The 19,213-nt window shown below is 35.6% G+C and overlaps 1 protein-coding gene across 4 annotated transcripts in view; it reads right to left on the bottom strand.

The window, feature by feature from the left end:
* The window catches only part of LOC120431162 (sodium/potassium-transporting ATPase subunit beta-2-like), a 57,009-nt gene that overhangs the window by 6,569 nt on the left and 31,227 nt on the right, over nt 1–19,213 (bottom strand). For all 4 annotated transcript variants that reach the window (XM_039596302.2, XM_039596301.2, XM_039596299.2 and 1 more), the window contains one exon: nt 11,320–11,460. In XM_039596302.2, coding sequence (XP_039452236.1) covers nt 11,320–11,460 — 141 coding nt within the window. The remainder of the gene's footprint in view (nt 1–11,319; nt 11,461–19,213) is intronic.

The following is a 19,213-nucleotide window of genomic DNA, read 5'->3' as shown; positions in this document are numbered from 1 at the left end:
TGCTCGCGGGCAACCGGCTTTTGTGAATGGGTAAACTTGACACATTGTTGCCGGGTCGCCGTTTGGTTTACGTGTGTGTGTGTGTGTTTTGATTGGGCACATTGATCAATGAAAATAGATGAAATTGAAACTGGTACTCATCGTACCTATCTCAGTCTCGTTTTCAGAAAATGTAATCCAAGTGAAATTTGAATTCCATTTGATTCTGGACGAACAAATCCCAAATTGAAAGTGAAATTAATCTAAATTCATACAATTAACCCCTGGTGGTTTGACACTATTTAATTTGTATCTCGTTGTTTTAACAAAAACAAACTCAAAAGTGACGACATTCGCTCTGTGCAGTACTTTAAAACACCTGGGTAATTCTCTACCAACTCACACGAAATCGGGAAAAGTTGCCCCGACCCCTCTTCGATTTGCGTGAAACTTTGTCCTAAGGGGTAACTTTTGTCCCTGATCACGAATCCGAGGTCCGTTTTTTGATATCTCGTGACGGAGGGGCGGTACGACCCCTTCCATTTTTGAACATGCGAAAAAAGAGGTGTTTTTCAATAATTTGCAGCCTGAAACGGTGATGAGATAGAAATTTGGCATCAAAGGGACTTTTATGTAAAATTAGACGCCCGATTTGATGACGTACTCAGAATTCCGAAAAAACGTATTTTTCATCGAAAAAAACAATAAAAAAGTTTTAAAAATTCTCCCATTTTCCGTTACTCGACTGTAAAAAATTTTGGAACATGTCATTTTATGGGAAATTTAATGTACTTTTCGAATCTACATTGTCCCAGAAGGGTCATTTTTTCATTTAGAACAAAATTTTTCATTTTAAAATTTCGTGTTTTTTCTAACTTTGCAGGGTTATTTTTTAGAGTGTAACAATGTTCTACAAAGTTGTAGAGCAGACAATTACAAAAAAATTGATATATAGACATTAGGGGTTTGCTTATAAACATCACAAGTTATCGCGATTTTACGAAAAAAAGTTTTGAAAAAGTTACTTTTTGCGTTTCTCTTTGTTTCGTCGTCCGTGTCTGTCGCGGGTGACCATGAACGGCCATGATCGATGACGACCAACTTTTTTAAAACTTTTTTTCGTAAAATCGTGATAACTTGTGATGTTTATAAGCAAAACCCTTATGTATATATATTAAAATTTTTGTAATTGTCTGCTCTACAACTTTGTAGAACATTGTTACACTCTAAAAAATAACCCTGCAAAGTTAGAAAAAACACGAAATTTCAAAATGAAAAATTTTGTTCTAAATGAAAAAATGACCCTTCTGGGACAATGTAGATTCGAAAAGTACATTAAATTTCCCATAAAATGACATGTTCCAAAATTTTTTACAGTCGAGTAACGGAAAATGGGAGAATTTTTAAAACTTTTTTAGTGTTTTTTTCGATGAAAAATACGTTTTTTCGGAATTCTGATTACGCCATCAAATCGGGCGTCTAATTTTACATAAAAGTCCCTTTGACACCAAATTTCTATCTCATCACCGTTTCAGGCTGCAAATTATTGAAAAACACCTCTTTTTTCGCATGTGCAAAAATGGAAGGGGTCGTACCGCCCCTCCGTCACGAGATATCAAAAAACGGACCTCGGATTCGTGATCAGGGACAAAAGTTACCCCTTAGGACAAAGTTTCACGCAAATCGAAGAGGGGTCGGGGCAACTGCTGTGTGAGTTGGCGGAGAATTACCCACCTAGAGGAGTCCATAGCGGCGAAGTCCTTGTTATAGGTTTGCAGTACCAATAGAATCGAATTGGATCACTTTGTTCATGGTTCTGAATCCTTTGAAAGCTTGTTCTCGATTTGAACTGTTTTTTCTCCCTGTAGTGGCTGACAGCTAAAATGACAACTTCGTTTTTTCGTCGCTAGGAATCCCAGTCAATTCGACTCAACAACCGATTCGATCACAAAATCGTTACTAAATAAAATTACTATGATAACTATTACTTTGGAAGATTATTTAGGAACCATCCATAAACCACTTGGACACTTTTTTAGGAATATTTGTGTACTTTTTTTTTATTCCGGATCTTAAAAAAAAGATAAAATGTATGTTCAGATGCGTGGGTTCCTTGGTGTGTCCCATCATGTCGCCCACTGTTTATAAAGAGTGAGGAAGGCACTAACCACATAGGTGGATTAAGCTATTTTTTAAATATTTATTTTGCCTCTTGATTTTCAGGCCGATTTTGATAAGGGGACTACAGTCATCCCACATATTCGGAACACCCACAAATTTGGAACACTTTTGTGATAAATTGTCAATAGCATGCCAAATGCTTTTTTTCTGGCGACCCTGCTATTTTAAGGACCTTCATTTGGACATTATCTTGCAATTTCTGTAGTAAAAGTAGTACTTTTAAACAAAAACTACATTTCAAGACGATTATATTCCGAGCAGCAAAACACTGCCTCCAAATAGCCTGTTCCATGATTGTGGGATGTTATTGTGCCTCCCACAATTGTGGAACACCTGAATTTAACTGATATTCTCACAAAACAAAGTTATCAGACCATTTATAAAACATAACTAAGATTGAATTTCGTTGGTTTCAGAGCGTGATGTCATTATTTTGTAGAAAATATGTTCTCCTGGAGAGATCCAAAGTTTGTTTACATCCGTAAGAAAAAAATGTTCCGAATTTGTGGATTTCGAGGGTTCAAAAACTTCATATAAAAGTTAAAATTTGTAGTTGTTCGATACAGCATTCGAAAGATCGCAAAAAAAGCTTTCGAACGAAGGTAAAAGCGAATCATTAAGTTCAATTATCGATTTGCTATGATTTTTTGAACATTGTCCGATCTGTAAACTGTTCCGAATATAAGCGATGACTGCACATTAACATTTTCGTTGAAAAAATTGCAAATTGGTCAAAATCTGGGTGATGAATAGAGAGAATGCGTAACGTGATTTTCGAATGATCCCACTTTGTTTACATCTACAAAGTAGGAGGATGTTCAAGTACAAGCATGACTTTTTCTTGCTGGTAAATGAACTGTTTTATAATCAGTAGTATGTGTTTTATTTTTTAAAGTTTTTACATTTTTGGGTGGAAAAATGTCTGATTTTGAAATCCTGCAGCTCTTCCTGAACCAGCGAAAAAACATGGCTAATTCTTGCGAAGCTGACCAACAAACAGAATGGATTTTAACTAAACCAGGTTTTCAAACGGAATCAAACAATTAAGACAGTTTCTGCATGGATACAACCACATCGACTCCATTAACAACTTCCATTCATATTTATAAACTTTCTTAAGATTTCTTGACTTCAACTCAAAGTCCTTAAGAGCCACAATTTTCATGGCAGCAAAAATAATATTTTTTTTTAATAATCGATAACAATACTCTCTTCTTTTGGCGAACAGTAAATTGGTTCCACTTTGACAGGTCAAAATTGAGGCCGTTTTGCGAACCACTATTCAGCACCCAGGTCAAAATTAGCAAGTGTTCTGGGTTAATTTCACGTTTTCAGTCTAAATTGAGTGTTTCTTAAAGAAACACATATTTTTTTTCTTATTAATGGGTAATTCTCCGCCAACTCCCCTCTTCGATTTGCGTGAAACTTTGTCCTGAGGGGTAACTTTTGTCCTTGATCACGAATCCGAGGTCCGTTTTTTGATATCTCGTGACGGAGGGGCGGTACGACCCCTTCCATTTTTGAACATGCGAAAAAAGAGGTGTTATTCAATAATTTGCAGCCTGAAACGGTGATGAGATAGAAAATTGGTGTCAAAGGGGCTTTTACGTAAAATTAGACGCTCGATTTGATGGCGTACTCAAAATTCGGAAAAACGTATTTTTCGTCGAAAAAAACACTTAAAAAAGTTTTAAAAATTCTCCTATTTTCCGTTACTCGACTGTCATTTTATGGGAAATTTAATGTACTTTTCGAATCTACATTGACCCAGAAGGGTCATTTTTTCATTTAGAACAAAATTTTTCATTTTAAAATTTCGTGTTTTTTCTAACTTTGCAGAGTTATTTTTTAGAGAGTAACAATGTTCTACAAAGTTGTAGAGCAGACAGTTACAAAAATTTTAATATATAGACATAAGGAGTTTGCTAATAAACATCACGAGTTATCGAGATTTTACGAAAAAAAGTTTTGAAAAAGTTGGTCGTCATCGATCATGGTCGTTCATGGTCACCCGCGACAGACACGGACGACGTTACAAAGAGAAACGCAAAAAATAACTTTTTCAAAACTTTTTTTCATAAAATCTCGATAACTCGTGATGATTGTAAGCAAACACCTTATGTTTATATATTAAATTTTTTGTAATTATCTGTTTTACAACTTTGTAGAACATTGTTATACTCTAATAAATTACCTTGCAAAGTTAGAAAAACATGAAATTTTGAAATTAAAATTTTTGTTCTAAATGAAAACATGACCCAATGTCAATGTAGATTCAAAAACTACATTAAATTTCCCATAAAATGACATGTTCCAAAAAAATTTACAGTCAAGTAACGGAAAATGGGAGAATTTTTAAAACTTTTTTATTATTTTTTTTTTCGATGAAAAATACGTTTTTCGGAATTCTGAGTACGCTACCAAATCGAGCGTCTCATTTTACATAAAAGTCCCTTTGACACCAAATTTCTATCTCATCACCGTTTCAGGCTGCAAATTATTGAAAAACACCTCTTTTTTCGCATGTTCAAAAATGGAAGGGATCGTACCACCCCTCCGTCACGAGATATCAAAAAACGGACCTCGGATTCGTGATCAGGGACAAAAGTTACCCCTCAGGACAAAGTTTCACGCAAATCGAAGAGGGGTCGGGGCAACTTTTCCCGATTTCGTGTGAGTTGGTAGAGAATTACCCTAATATACTTCGGCATTTTTTTTAATCGGGAGCGTTTTGAAGTCAGGGTACTTTATCTTGTTTAATGAACTATTTGTAAAATTTGTAAATAATATAGCATAATAAATGTAACTCTGAAAAATACTATACAGACAACAGCCCCTTTTTCGTGATGAAATTATATAAGGGGTATGAAATGAACTTCAAAAGTGGCAATCCAATTGGCCTGTGCGAGATTCATCAACAATACTTAAAATCTCGTGGCGTCTCGTGGCGCAGGGGTAGCGGCTTCGGCTGCCGATCCCGATGATGCTATGAGACGCGGGTTCGATTCCCGCCTTATCCACTGAGCTTCTATCGGATGGTGAAGTAAAACGTCGGTCCCGGTTTCTCCTGTCTCGTCAGAGGCGCTGGAGCAGAAATCCCACGTTAGAGGAAGGCCATGCCCCGGGGGGCGTAGTGCCAATAGTTTCGTTTTTTTACTTAAAATCTACCTGAGTGAGCACGGCTACTAGCTCGCTTGCACATTCTCAACCCTGATTATAAATTTCTTTAGAGTAGTTTAGGGATAATACTTAAACTCAATCAATCAAAAATGAGACAACGAAAAAAATAATTCCGAGGCTTTCGGATAATCGAGTGTGGACTGTATTTGAGTTTTAAAACTGTATTTTTAGGTTCAGAAATTTAAATTGCTTAGCTGACCACAAACTGAGTTGAACAATTAATAATGAAGGACGAAACGTGTTAATTTCACGGAGCTGCAATTTAGCTGATACGCTAATCTACCCGCTCAGCGCGTAGCTTTATTACTAAGTATGGCTAACCACACTTTGACGCTACCAATACTGAATGGACTTCATTACTCAGTTTCATTGAGTGGAATCTCACTCTTTAGAATGCGTGAGATTCCACTCACTAGTGCTGACAACAAGGAATTCTCAAAATCAGAACATTATTGTATTTAAGACAAGTTAATTTATGCAATTGTATTCGTACCATTCGATTCGATGTCAGAGGTACTGTCAATCTTGCCAGAAAATTCGGCTTCCCCCGTTCGAGTGCACACAATGCACCCAATAATGATCTGCAAGTATCGTGTTTCGCGTGCACGTCTCGTAATCGCACATCCGTAGCGAAAGCCGCTCTGTACCTATAGTTATGTGAGTTGACCGTGGTTTAGCAGCCCTGTTGATGCAAACAATTTATCACGTCCTAAACCGCATCCCACCTAACCCATTCAGTAGCTTGCGGTGTGCAAGTGATTAAATTGTTCTGATAGCGCGAGGATGGGCTAAAGGCCATCCGACGTGTCGGAACGTGTGAAGTTGAGAACTATTATTTCTAATCATAATTTTATGGCGCTTTTATCCTGGGTGTGCAGTGTGACTTTCAGGGGTTCTGAATGCATAATGAATGGAAAAGATTTACATTTCCAGAATATTTCAGCAGGTCAAAAGGGCCACGAAACCCCTCCGGTCAAGAAAGATTTTCATTTCATAGTAATGGATTATTCTGAATATTTTATGACACCCTTGGACGAATGTGTATTTCAGTTTCTAGCAATACTCGCGTCATCAACTTGTACGACGTTAAGTTCGAATCAAAAATAAAGGTTAATTTAATTTATAATTAATAGGATCCTGTCCCTAGCCTGGATGCCAGCCGATACATAATTCGATGACAACGGTGTTTTTCAATCTACCACCACTCTAATGAACGTTTACACCGTACACACATATCCAACACGACTGAATAAGTTTTTCGCTTGAACGGCGAGACGTTCGTTCTAAGGCAACCTAATTACGCCCAGCACGTAAAGGATAGGTATCACCACACGGTGGGTCCTCCCCCTAAAAATAGCACTCGCTAGATGACGCTCGAATTGACCCATTGCTGCACGAGATGTTTTTCCTGGGAGCGTCACCAGACGAGACAACCCAGCAGGTGACATTCTGCGGAACGGTGCTACCGGTGGTGCTGTTACATCACTTGAAGAGTGATTAATCAGCAATCGGCTGTCGATTAATCTTGCATTATTTTTTTTTCGTGAAATGGTTAAAAAAAACTTAAAAAAATGAGATGGGTGCAGATTTGTATCAGTTTAACTGATTTTATTTTTATTTTTGCATGACTGAAGGTAAATGTTTCTACCAAAAAATCTAGTTCGCTTAAAAGTCAATGGTCAGACTAAAGGTTTGTTTTCAGCCTGTCCTACTGAATTATTTTACAAAAATACGCCATATTTTGACTCTGTTAAACATTCAATAGTTTTATAATCACATTATTCCTTGTCATTTTGGTAATGTGTTTGGCATAATATTTTTAACATTTTTTTGTTTCTGTCACATTTTACCTGAATAGCTCTCTAGAGGGCTTTTGTTAATTTGATTTGGTTAACCACGGTGGATTTTCTTGAAATAATTCAAACTGTCAAAAATCCACCAAAGCATCTACCGGTGGATACTTTTCTACCACAAATTGTTGTGCGATCAATGTGGTAGATGCTTTGGTGGATTTTTGACAGTTCGAATTATTTCAAGAAAATCCACCGCGGTCAACCAAATTAAATTAACAAAAGCCCTTAGATGTTCACAAATTAGTTTTCTAATCTAATCTAATCTAATCAGACCCTAGCGCAGCCAATCTTTCGAAGGGATCCTGGAGAGTGCCTTAGGTTAGATGACGCCTAGCACTCTTCTTGTCATTTTTTAACATTTGTAGTGCGCCTTTGCATTAGAATGCATCGAAACATCACAAGCGTTAAAGCGGCCAGGCCTACTGCGTAAAGCCGTATCGCAGAGATGACTCGTAATTGGGTTGAGTTTGAGCACTGAGTGTTCGAACAACAACACAATTCTGAATCGACAGGGGAGGAAGAAGCGTGGGGACACACCACCATACGCTCCGAGATTTTGGTTGTATTCGTTGGGAGCACCATGCTAAGAAGGTTTGGTACTCCGGGACCCTCTGGGATGGGACATTGTATTTCCACGAATGCCCTGGACACTAGTTGCCGTGGTTATAGCGCCACAACTCGCTCTCTGTAACAGTATTCCTAATTCCAGTCCACGCTCACCAAGCCGTCATGGCCTAGTGGTTAGCATTTTTGCTTACCAATCCAAAGTACGGGGGTTCGAACTCCGCCTCGAGCGACTTTGATTTTTCGTTCATATTCATCATTTCAAATTCATGTGTTCTTAACTTTCTCGCTGGGAGCAGATGGGCATCGAACCCAGAACCATTCGCTTACAAAGCGAACACCGTAACCAGTCAGCCACGGCCGCTCCCTTTTTAGATGTTCACAAATTAGTTTTCGATTATTAATTTTGTATTTTTTGACTTGAATGATATTTGTCTATACATTTCTAATTCCAAAAGAATCAATTTTGCATCATTAGTTTTTCCATTGCATCATTAGGTCATACAAAATGGATACGTAAATGTATTGAATTCTATATTTTGAGAAGGGATTTTCTGATCGATTTGGTGTCTTCGGCAAAGTTGTAAATTAAAAAAAAATTTCTTACAGTTTTTTCTTTGAGAATTTGAACTCATGAAAATTTGAACTTGACTTGAATAGAAAATACATTGCCGTAGTTTTTATTAGTCTTTTTGTAAAGTTTTCAATGATTTTTTTATGAAAATGTTTTTTTTTCTAATTAATTAACCAAAATTTATTATTTTGTGAAATCTTCCAATCGGGGTTTAAAACTTTGTAAAGATTGCTATTTTACATACACATTTAGAAAAAAATGTTTTCTAAAATAACAATCAACATTTATTTTCCAATTCTTTCTTATCCCCGCCTCCCTCCACTCAAACAATTTTTGATTTACTTAAAGCATTGGAGAGAACAACTCTTATTAATTCTTTAAAAAAAACTACAGGTTTGGTTATTTGACTTGTTACACGTCGCATTGCCATTGTTTTAAAAAAATGTTAGTATTGTAGTCCTGCCCGTGTGAATGTTTTTGTCCCGCCCGTGTAGATCAATCGGACCGCGCACTGGACTCACAATCCAGAGGTCGCCGGTTCGAATCCCGCGGCGGGCGCTCTAAAATTCTTTGTGTAAATATGGGTATTCGGCGCCGTCACTCCGTGCCATACTTTCATATACTTAGGAGCCCAGGGCGGCGAAGTCCTTGTAGATAAAAGGAAGACACTAGTGGTTGGTACTAGCAATGCTGGCCGACAGCTATAAAGTCAACTTCGTTTTTTTAGTATTTTAGAAGTCAACTTTGGCAGTGTTTTTCACTAATATCCTTTCTATTTAAAGTCATACATACTATGCATGATTTGTATTATTTCCCAGATCATGTTTTGACGAACTAAGCAATTTTATAAGCAATTTCAAATTCCAAAAAAAAAAAAAAAATCGAAAAACAGAGTAGAAAAGTATGAATAACACGATCCAACAAGATTTTTTCTCTGAAACGACTGTATGTGTTCTTAGTAGACCTGCTTTTTTTGTCTGCTGAATCCGAATCCGAGTTCAGATTTGCTCCAAATGGTCCCAATTTTGAGATACACCCGTTTGAAATGTTAGTTTAGGCCAAAATTAGCTACTTTCTTGAATATTTTTCAAAAGAACTATAGATTAAACAACCAAACCACGTTTTCCCCTTTCCGAAACACTCCTGGTTTTTGAAATTTGATAGTTTCTACGCATATTTAGAGCCATTTTAAAATTGGTTCTCATTCAAGTTTTTCCAACTCGCATGCAAGTCAAATCTTGCTAGGATATCGAAAATAGTTTGGAAGAATCTTAAGTAAGGCTGTCTGTCTAAAATAGGATTTTGATGATTTTATTAAAACAAATCTATTCTATTTTAATGTTTGTTTCAGAGATGGCACAATGTTGATGTCTCTTCAATCTTGATTTTTGTCTGCTGAATCCATTTTCATCATTAGATTTTTTCGAAGGGGCCAAGTTTTTGTGTAAGAATAGGATTTTTGATGAAAATAGGATTCTACTAAGAACATATATTTTTGTCTTGGAAACTGTTAAATATTGGAGGTTGTTGAACAGCCCTTATACTATAATTAGAGCGTCCAATTTCCCGTCCCGGGGAAAAAATCCCGGGAATTCCCGGGATTTCCCGAAAAAAAATATTTCCCGTTTCCCGGGAAATTTGTAAATTTCCCGGGAATTCCCGAAATTCTCAAAATTCAAGTGGGAGTATACATTTTCTTAAATTTTTGGAATTATTTTTTGAAAATGCTCTGAAAAAAATAACAAAAGATTAAACTCAACATGATTTTGTTCATTGAAATGTATTTTTTGGTATCACAATTATTTCTGATAATATTAATTTTTGGAGCAACTGGGAATAGATCTTGCTTAATGAGTATTAAAATATTACAATAAGGTAAGCTTTTAACAGATTGGTGTTATTTCATCAAAACAATATTAACTCCTTACCTCCAAATTAAAATTGAGATTGTTTCACCTTTTTGTTTACCATGATAAAATGAGATAAAAATCGAATTTGAGCAAAAAGAATTAATTCAATTGGTTGAATATCTAGTACTTAAGAAATTACAATTTGAAGTAAAAGAATTATGGAGCAGTGGTGCAACTACAGGTGTTAGAGGGTTAAATGTGAAAAACTAAAAAACTTTTTGTGGAATGATGTTAATCTATCGTATAATTTAAATCATGTTGCATAATAAAACAAACAAAAATCATTGCAAAATTACATTCTATTGTTTGTTCTCAAAAAATGAAAAAATATATTCAAAGCTGTGTGTGTGTGTGGTCCAATCCAATTCCCGCTAACCGGTAGCGATATTAAACAAAAATATATTCAATGCTTTCTTCAATTATTTGAAAAAATGGGTTGTTTGGAGTAAAAACCATCACTAAAAAGCTTTACCATTTGTTCAAGAGCTGAAACCAGTATTTGTCATGAAAAACCTAATTTCTGCATTTTTTTTCTTATTTCAATAAACTGGTCACAGAGGCAAGTTTAAAATTTCTCATCAAAAAATACCAAAATACATTTTCTTGCAGTTGAATAATTTTTTACATGCAGTCAAGCTGTTAACTAATCATCACACTTATTTAAACCATTAATATTGATGTCCTATACAATTTTGTTGCATAATACTTATTAAAACCAAGATCATAACAATTTTCAATAAATTTATAATTTCCCGGGAATTCCCGGGATTTCCCGGGAAATTGGCTGAAAATTTCCCGTTTCCCGGGAAATTTGTAACCCCGGGAAATTGGACGCTCTAACTATAATAAAACAACAACATTCTAATAAGATAAGTGCCAATAAAGATGATCGAAGTAAAATAATGTAAATTTTTTGTTGATCAAATGTTCCTCAAAATTACCTTCTAAATAAAAAAAAAAATATTTATATTGTCGACAAAATACTGGTCCTCACAGGGTTAACCTGCCTAGTTTATTCAATAATTGTGCTTTTTTTCAAACATGGTGATGCGTAAATTTGACAAAACGAATAAATTACCTGGATTGGTGCCGATGAGTGACTGATCCAGCTGCCACTTGGGGGTCCTGGGGTCCAGCGTTTGGAAGAACACCCACATGCAGACGGCGACCAGGGCTGCCAGCACGCAGTAGAAGATCATGTAGAAGGTGCCGATTTTTGCTGCAAAAAGAGAGAAAAAAGTATGGTTTAGATTTGATGTTACACAATTTTGTACTCGTGACAATTACTAATCAAAAGATTGTTGACACAGACTTAGGAATGAGGTAAATAGTTAGACTCGTGTCTAATCAAGTGGTCGATTGTGAAAATCTACTGTTATTGCAAAGATAAGAAAGGACAAGTGCAGTGCAGTGTTACTGTAAAGAAGTAGAACCTTGAGTAGTCGCGGGCGCCAATATGAGCACCGTTTTACGTAATAACTATATTTGCCGTGAAAACTAGAACGTGTCAAGTTTTGCTTCACATTGCTAAGCCTAAATTGGCACTTGAGCAGTGTGACAACCTTAAGGTGCTGGCGCATGGTGGTAGCATTAAGTGTGCGCTGAAGTCGCACGTGGACGAACTGCAAATGAACACTGCAGCTATCAATTTCAAGTGCAGTCTTGTGACGATTGACGAAGATGTTTCACATCATCCGATCCTTCAAAGTTTCGCAAGCATACCGGGATTAAACTCTGTCACGTGATTGTGGTTTTTACGTAAGGAACTTCCCCCCTAAACAGGTCCACCGCGAGCAGCCACCAAAACTGGTTGTGTGTCTCTGGAGGATGGAATTTGTTGCTTGTCATAAAAATGAGCGAAGGAAGATAGCCAAATAAAAAGCCCGCAAAAACGATCCACCGAGTACAAATGCGCGAATGGCCAAGGATGTTGGAAGGGGATTTTGTTGTTTTTTTTTCTCTCTCCTCGTTGACGTACTTTGCATGTTAACGTTGATTTAGAGAAGTGTGAAACTATCATGCCAAATGTTGTTTACTCTTTCAGTGCCCTCTTTTAAGTTGGCAAAGATATTTATCATACTTATCATTGAGCTTTGCCTTGATATCTTTTTCAGTTTGAAAACAAACATTACCACAAGAATTTTTAATTTGAAAACCTTCATCCATTCGGCTTAACTTATGATAAAACAGGCTAAAATTGAGCTATCATTTTTCGGCCACCAATAAACTGAAATTCCATTCTATGGATTGAGCAGTCAATAAAATATATAAAAGACATAGAATAGATAATCTTGTGTTTGTATTTTCTAAATTCCTTCGGAAAGATTTTTTTATCGATCATTAGAATTCTAATAATTATTTTAACCGAATAACACAAAAAATACCCTCAAGATCTTTCGCCCTTTTTTCTGCTGATTTTTTTTTGTTTAAAAATAAAAGATTTTTCCGTTCGGATAACAATTTTTTATATTGTTTTAATCATAATATTCTTACTTTCATTACAAAAATTGTCTTTAGTTTTAGTGTTAGGTATTTTGACTGATTTTTTGGTTATTAATATTTTAATATTCATATAATCTAACCGTGGAAAATATTTGTTTAAATGGCCTTTTTCATGTATTTATCATGATTTTCCGCATAACCTGAGAATTGTTCGGTAAATCCTAAAATTTTGTCGCTTTGGCCCCTTTTAAAGTGCATGCTCGGTTTTGACAATATTGTGAAAAATTGGTAAATTTCTGAAAAGCAGTGTTGCAAATGATTGATAGAAAACCTATCAATTGATTATCTCTGCACCAAAAACATCCGAGAGTATAGCGGCCGTCACTATGGCTTATGAGATCTCTTCTTGTGTCTCGTGATTCCCAGCGATGCCATTCTCTCTCTATCACTCCTCCCTTTTTTCTCGACTATGCGCTCTCACCGCTGAGTCTCTAAATCTCTCGAAAACTGCAATGAGGGAACGCAAGATGCCGACTAGGAGCCGACCACGCATGACGTCCCTTTAAACTGCGTTTGTGAAATTGGTTTGGTGGCGGCTTTTGTGGTTAAACTCTGTTGCGGTAGGATGATCAATCGCTGAGAGTTTCAATAAGGAGAGAAGAGCAGTTATATTTGAGGCATGAACATTCAGGCGGGATAAATGTAGTTGCTGAGCGCTGATATTTTGATATTTTAACAACCCTGCTGAAAGCATTGATTTTTATTATTGAAAAATAATGACTTATCTAGACTATAGTTCGAATATTTTTCTCAATACTGCAACTCAGACCAAAGCATATTTTATATAAAATTTTGGTCATATTAAAATCTCCCTGAAAATTAAAAGACAAAAAAAAAATTGATGAAACTGACATTTTCATTGAAACAACTTTTAAAATGGATTGTAATCTAATAAGAATACATAGTATTATTAAATAATTTTAATGATATGAACACCTTTTGATCGCTTTACAAATTTTGAAATACGAGACCGCCGACGAATACGTTTAAGGAAATAGTATTTTCATTCATATTTCAACAATTTTTGTTAGCGCTACAATTTTGAATAAAATTTGAAGAGACAAATTGTCGGATTTCAAGTCTAAATATTAAATCTTCGGAGGATTTCAGCTATCTGAAAATAATGTATTTTAGGAAATAGTAGACAAGAACATGGACACCTTTTTTGATAATCATAAATTTACTCATTTTGAAATCAACGTTGCATCTATAAGAATATGTAAACTTTTTAATATGCTAAGATGGTGATTTATTAATGTAAATTGATCGAAAATTAAAAAAATATCAATTAATATTGTTTAAAAGGGGAAGAATATTTAAAGGCTGGTTAATCAATTTAAGGGGTTACATACACGTAGTAAAAAACAAAATTTTATATTTCAGGAAATTTATCAAATAAATACTTTTGGAAAAAGGTTTCCAATCACTCCTTAAAGGTTCATGAACATATTTCATAATTAATGTAAGTAACAGGCGATTTAAGCTTGAAATTTTGTCATTCGTAAAGCAAACTGTCAAACTTTCTGAGCAAGATTGATTGATTATGGCAACGATACAACGAAATGTCTTCCAATCAATTTTGCTGAGAGTTGAACTTGTATGTTTGAATGCCCTGTATGCAGATCTATTTGATAATCAATTTGTATGTGTTACATTTTTTGTCGATTTTCATGAGTGTAATTGGGTCCTAAAATGAAGCTCAGATTGCTGATATTATTGTTAACAGCGATAAAGCTTATTTTTGTGAGTACAATGACCCTTTGTACGACCACAAAGAGTTTAAAATTGATTTTTGAATCAATTTAGAAAAATTAACCTCGCGGTCCTTCTTGACAGCTCATTCCAAGGGGACCATAGTTGATCCATAAAAAAAATTGTCTTGTCATTTTTCTTTTTGCATTAAAATGAAAAAAAAAAAAAGTAATTAGAAATGGCTTTAGTAATTTGACTGAAATATTTTGGATATCATCATTACTCCCAAGGCTAGACCGTCCGTCCGGGGGGAAACTACCGAATGGGAATATAAACTGCTCTGCCCCCAATTACTGCCGGATTAAAGTACCGTCGACGCACTTGGCGAATAAAAATGTAAAACGAGCTTCCCCTCCCTAATCAACGGGGTGGTGTCATACCGGGCCCATGCGGTTTCAGCTCGGGCGTGGCCATTCGGACCAGCTGTGGCCATGTGGTCGAGCTCCATCGAAATTACACCGCATTGGTTTCGGTTTCGTTGAAACTGTTTTGCCTCACTGCAGGTCTACCTGGTTGTTGGTCGGCCAAACTCAATTATACGATAACGTCGTTCAGCTTGGCTGCTCACCGAGTTGGGGTTTAGTGCGGGGTAGACCTTGCCGAAGGACGCACTACTCGGCGATCGCATAAATTAAGAGCCAATCCAGTTACGGCTGGATACAGTCGCTTGGAAATCACTGCAACGGAAGGGGTACAGAACGGCTCGAATCATATTAAACGATGAACTTGCTGACCGCGACCAGCTTGTAGCTTGTAGCTGGTTCGAACGTCTGGTGCACGATCAATCAAGTGCAAACGATCATGACTCACGCGGCAGTGCTGCCAGCTGATCGGAGTGCACTACCGGGAAGACGCCTTCTCAGTTCCGACAACACTTCCCGACTCCGTCTGGCGGCGTCAATTTACAAACAGCGTCTTTATTAATTAATTCGATTGCCTCGGTGAACCCTCCGGCGGTTCACCACCCCAAGATGTGTCATAAACCGTCGTCAAACATAACCTAGAATGCCACACGACCACTACAACGCGACTCATCAACAACACAATCGATCCAACAAGTGGGTGCGGTTTATGACGAATTGGTTCACGCAGACAGCGGAAGATCACCGACGACGACGACGACGACGGTCTCGTGAAGGTGTCGAAGAAGTGATCGACCGAGTTCATCCATGCCTAGGTCGTGTGTTGCTGCAGGTTACGGACAAACCAAAACAACCACATGTAGGAGTGCTCCCATATAGACTAGTCGCAGTCTTAGCGGCGTGGCAATTTCCAAAACACGGCGTGGAGAACCAAGACTAGCGCAATTCCTTTACAATACGCTACGTCGGTTGGTGAAGACGCTGTTTGCATAGAAACGGAAAAATGTAAACAGAAACTAAACGGCGAGGTGAACTTTTCCCCTCGCTGCTGCTGGGCCGAGACAATGTTTGTTACCCATATAGTCTCGTTTTGGTAGAGTATTGGGGGTTAATACTGGTTGTAACACTGTTGAGTTTTACCTTATCCAGAGTTGCTTACTTTCGCGTGATTCACTCACGTTAGCGCGAAAGTAATTAGCATGTCGTTTGCGTGTGCCAATCAGCAAAGGTATTGTTGGGATGAAGCAATGTAGGATATTGCAAAAAAAAGAAAATGTGATGAATTGTAAACTTTAAGCAAAACATTATAAATGGGCCAATGGACTGCATGTTTACATTTTCACATTGGACTATTTATAATGTATTGCTTGACATAAACCATATACTTCTACAATAATGAACCATTCTCTTGCCTTTCTTACTAAAGAAATGTGTAGGTATTTTTTATTAGTATTGTTTATTGTATTTTTATGTACGTGCAATTATATATTTTTTGTGAAGAATTCGGTTTATATTAACATATTCTGTTTTTAAGCATATTTGAGTTTAAAATTGTAGATAAGTTTTATTTATATCAAGAAAAGTGATTTGAAATTTGATTTAAAGTCTATTTAGCATAAAACATGAAAAAACGATTCTAGATTCACATTGCAATACATTATTTTCCAAATTTTGAAGCAAGTTTAAATCGATCGATCGATCTCTGGAAAATTCCAAACATCAGAAAGCCTCAAAATCAAGATTTGTTTAAAAGTACAATTAACAAAATTTTGATTTATGGCTTTTGAACCGCCTTGAATCAGGGTTTCAAAAACACCCACAGCTCAAAAATTTAAAATTTTGTTTATTGGACCTTTAAAAAAACTCCAGAAATGTCCTATGTGGTTCGATATGCAAACAATAATTGTTATGCAGTGAGTATAAAATTTGTTGATAGGTAATTATATTATGAGCTATATATTTTAAAGATTATTTTCGATATGGGACCATCCATAAACCACGTGGATATTTTCGTGGACAATTGCATATGATTTGCTTTGTTTTGAAAAAAAAACACGATTCAATTTATTTAAAAATTGCGCATAAAAATGTAACACAACAAATATTTTGACTGAAAGTAAGTTTATGATAAATTTACTTTCATCAATTAAAAAAAAAAAAAACAAAAAAGTGTAAATTTGCATTGCTGACATTTTTTATAATGCTTAGATAGTTCTGTACAATTTGCATTATTAATTTTTGAAAATCGGAAAGTAAGTAAGTGAGAAGATAATCTGTGAAAAATGATTATTTGAAGAGTTTTCCAATCAACCTTAATTTACCGACTTTCAAAATCGGTTACAAACGGTCAGATTTTCAAAAAAAAAAGAATGCTTCCGAAAGGATGGCTGCACTAAGGATAGATTAAAAAAAATAAATTATTATGAAATTCTATGTTTGAGGCCTTTTAAAAATACCAAAACCAATCTGAAAAGAATTATAAATCATTATTTAACATTTAAACTCGGGCCGAAAGTTGCCGATATATTTTCAGTTGATTAATAAAGGTTAGTTAAGGAACTCTTGGAAAAACTCATTTTTCATAATTAATTTCTGTGCAAAGCTTTATCTATGTTATTGACTGCCCGGGATTCAAACTTCTAAAATTAAATTTTAAAGATTTGTCACAGACACTCTTTCTTAAAAAATAAAAGTATTTTTATGTTAAATCTACCTATTAATGGCTATAATTTTTGAAAAGGAGTTATTAATCAAAGCATTAATTTTAAAGTAAAAAAAGCAAAAGCAACAAATTTGAAATAATTTTTAATGTACTTTCATTTAATTTTTAAATTTTAAATAAACATTCCATGCCTTTGCTTAGCTTCTCTTTTATGATTAACATGAAAAACTTATCACAGTTTGAAAAAAACATAAAGCGTAAAGTAAGATTTCCTTGGAAAAAGTTGGTTAAACACAAAAAAGACATTTAAAAAGTACAACGTTTTGTGGACTTTAGAGGTTTTTGCCTCAAGGTTGTATTTGTGATAATAATCTTCAACCAGAAACGTTGCATGAAATACATCTAGCTACTTAAAGCGTAGAAATATTGCTCATGTTTTATGAATGTTACAATAGGGTGACAAGAAAAAACGAAAATGTTGGAAAATTGAGAGACCCCCTGGCTCGATTCTTAAGGTATAAATAAGTAGCTGTGGAAATTTTGAGCCAAATCGGTTAAGGGTAAAGGGTCGCTTTTTATCGTTGAAGTTTGTAGGGGAAAATTCGAAAAAAATGAATGGGGAAAAGCGAAAATTTCCAAAATTCGGTCAAAAGGTGTCGTTAAATATGTCGGATCATTGTCAAGTGTGAGATTCTTATGTAAAATTTTATTACAAACAACTTTGTTAAAGACCGAAAAACGATCCGAGTTAACCCTGGCGAGTTATTAAGAGCGAGTCCACGAGCAAAGCATACCCATCTCGCAAATCTGCCTGAAATTTTCAGGGGTTGTTTGTACATATAAAACTAGCATCTGGCCAAAATATGAGCACTCTAGGTCAACGGGAAGTGGGGCAAATCGGGACACAAAGTTTGAAGGTTCAAAAACGTCAAAAATCTTTAAAATGCTGTAACTTAGGCAAAATTCAATTTAATTTCAAAATTCAAAATGCATCTTAAAGGGCTTCAAAAATGCAACAAAGTGCAGGGTAGAGCATCCCAACTGGTTAATTCTAAAGGGAGTTATTGGAATTTTAGTGAAAAAATAGCATAATTTTCAAACTGAAATAAAAAAGTGTTCCATCCAGATATCAACTCGGTTCGACCTGCAGCTTGTAGGGGACATCTGGGACTACCATTTGAGACTGAGAACGCTTTGGGTAAGGCAGTTTAACATATTAAATAGACACTTTTACTTTTAGTGAATTTTTTGGTAGTAAATTTTTGCTCGGAGGACCCCTTAGATCCCATTTTCTGGTGATAATTTTATCATAATCGTGTTCCTGAGACAATTTCACATTAGAAATATGCATAAAAATTTTTGTTTTCATGCATTTTAACCCTTTAAAAAATGAAAGTTAAAAAAAATTGATTCACATTTATTGAAAATCAAGTTCGTTTCCAAGGATACTAGATGACACCAGAAAAAAAGCAGCTTCTTAATTTTTTTTACCTTTCATTTTTTAAAGGGTTAAAATGGATGATAATATACATCTTAATGTATATTCCTATTGTGAAATTGTCTCAGGAACACGAATATGATAAAATTATCACCATAAAATGGGATCTAAGGGGTTCTCCGAGCAAAAATTTACTACCAAAAAATTCACTAAAAGTAAAAGTGTCTATTTGATATGTTAAACTGCCTTACCCAAA

Source organism: Culex pipiens, chromosome 2 (assembly GCF_016801865.2).
Source record: "Culex pipiens pallens isolate TS chromosome 2, TS_CPP_V2, whole genome shotgun sequence".
Classification (NCBI taxonomy): Eukaryota; Metazoa; Arthropoda; class Insecta; order Diptera; family Culicidae; genus Culex; species Culex pipiens.
This window is presented reverse-complemented; position numbering and strand designations above follow the sequence as displayed.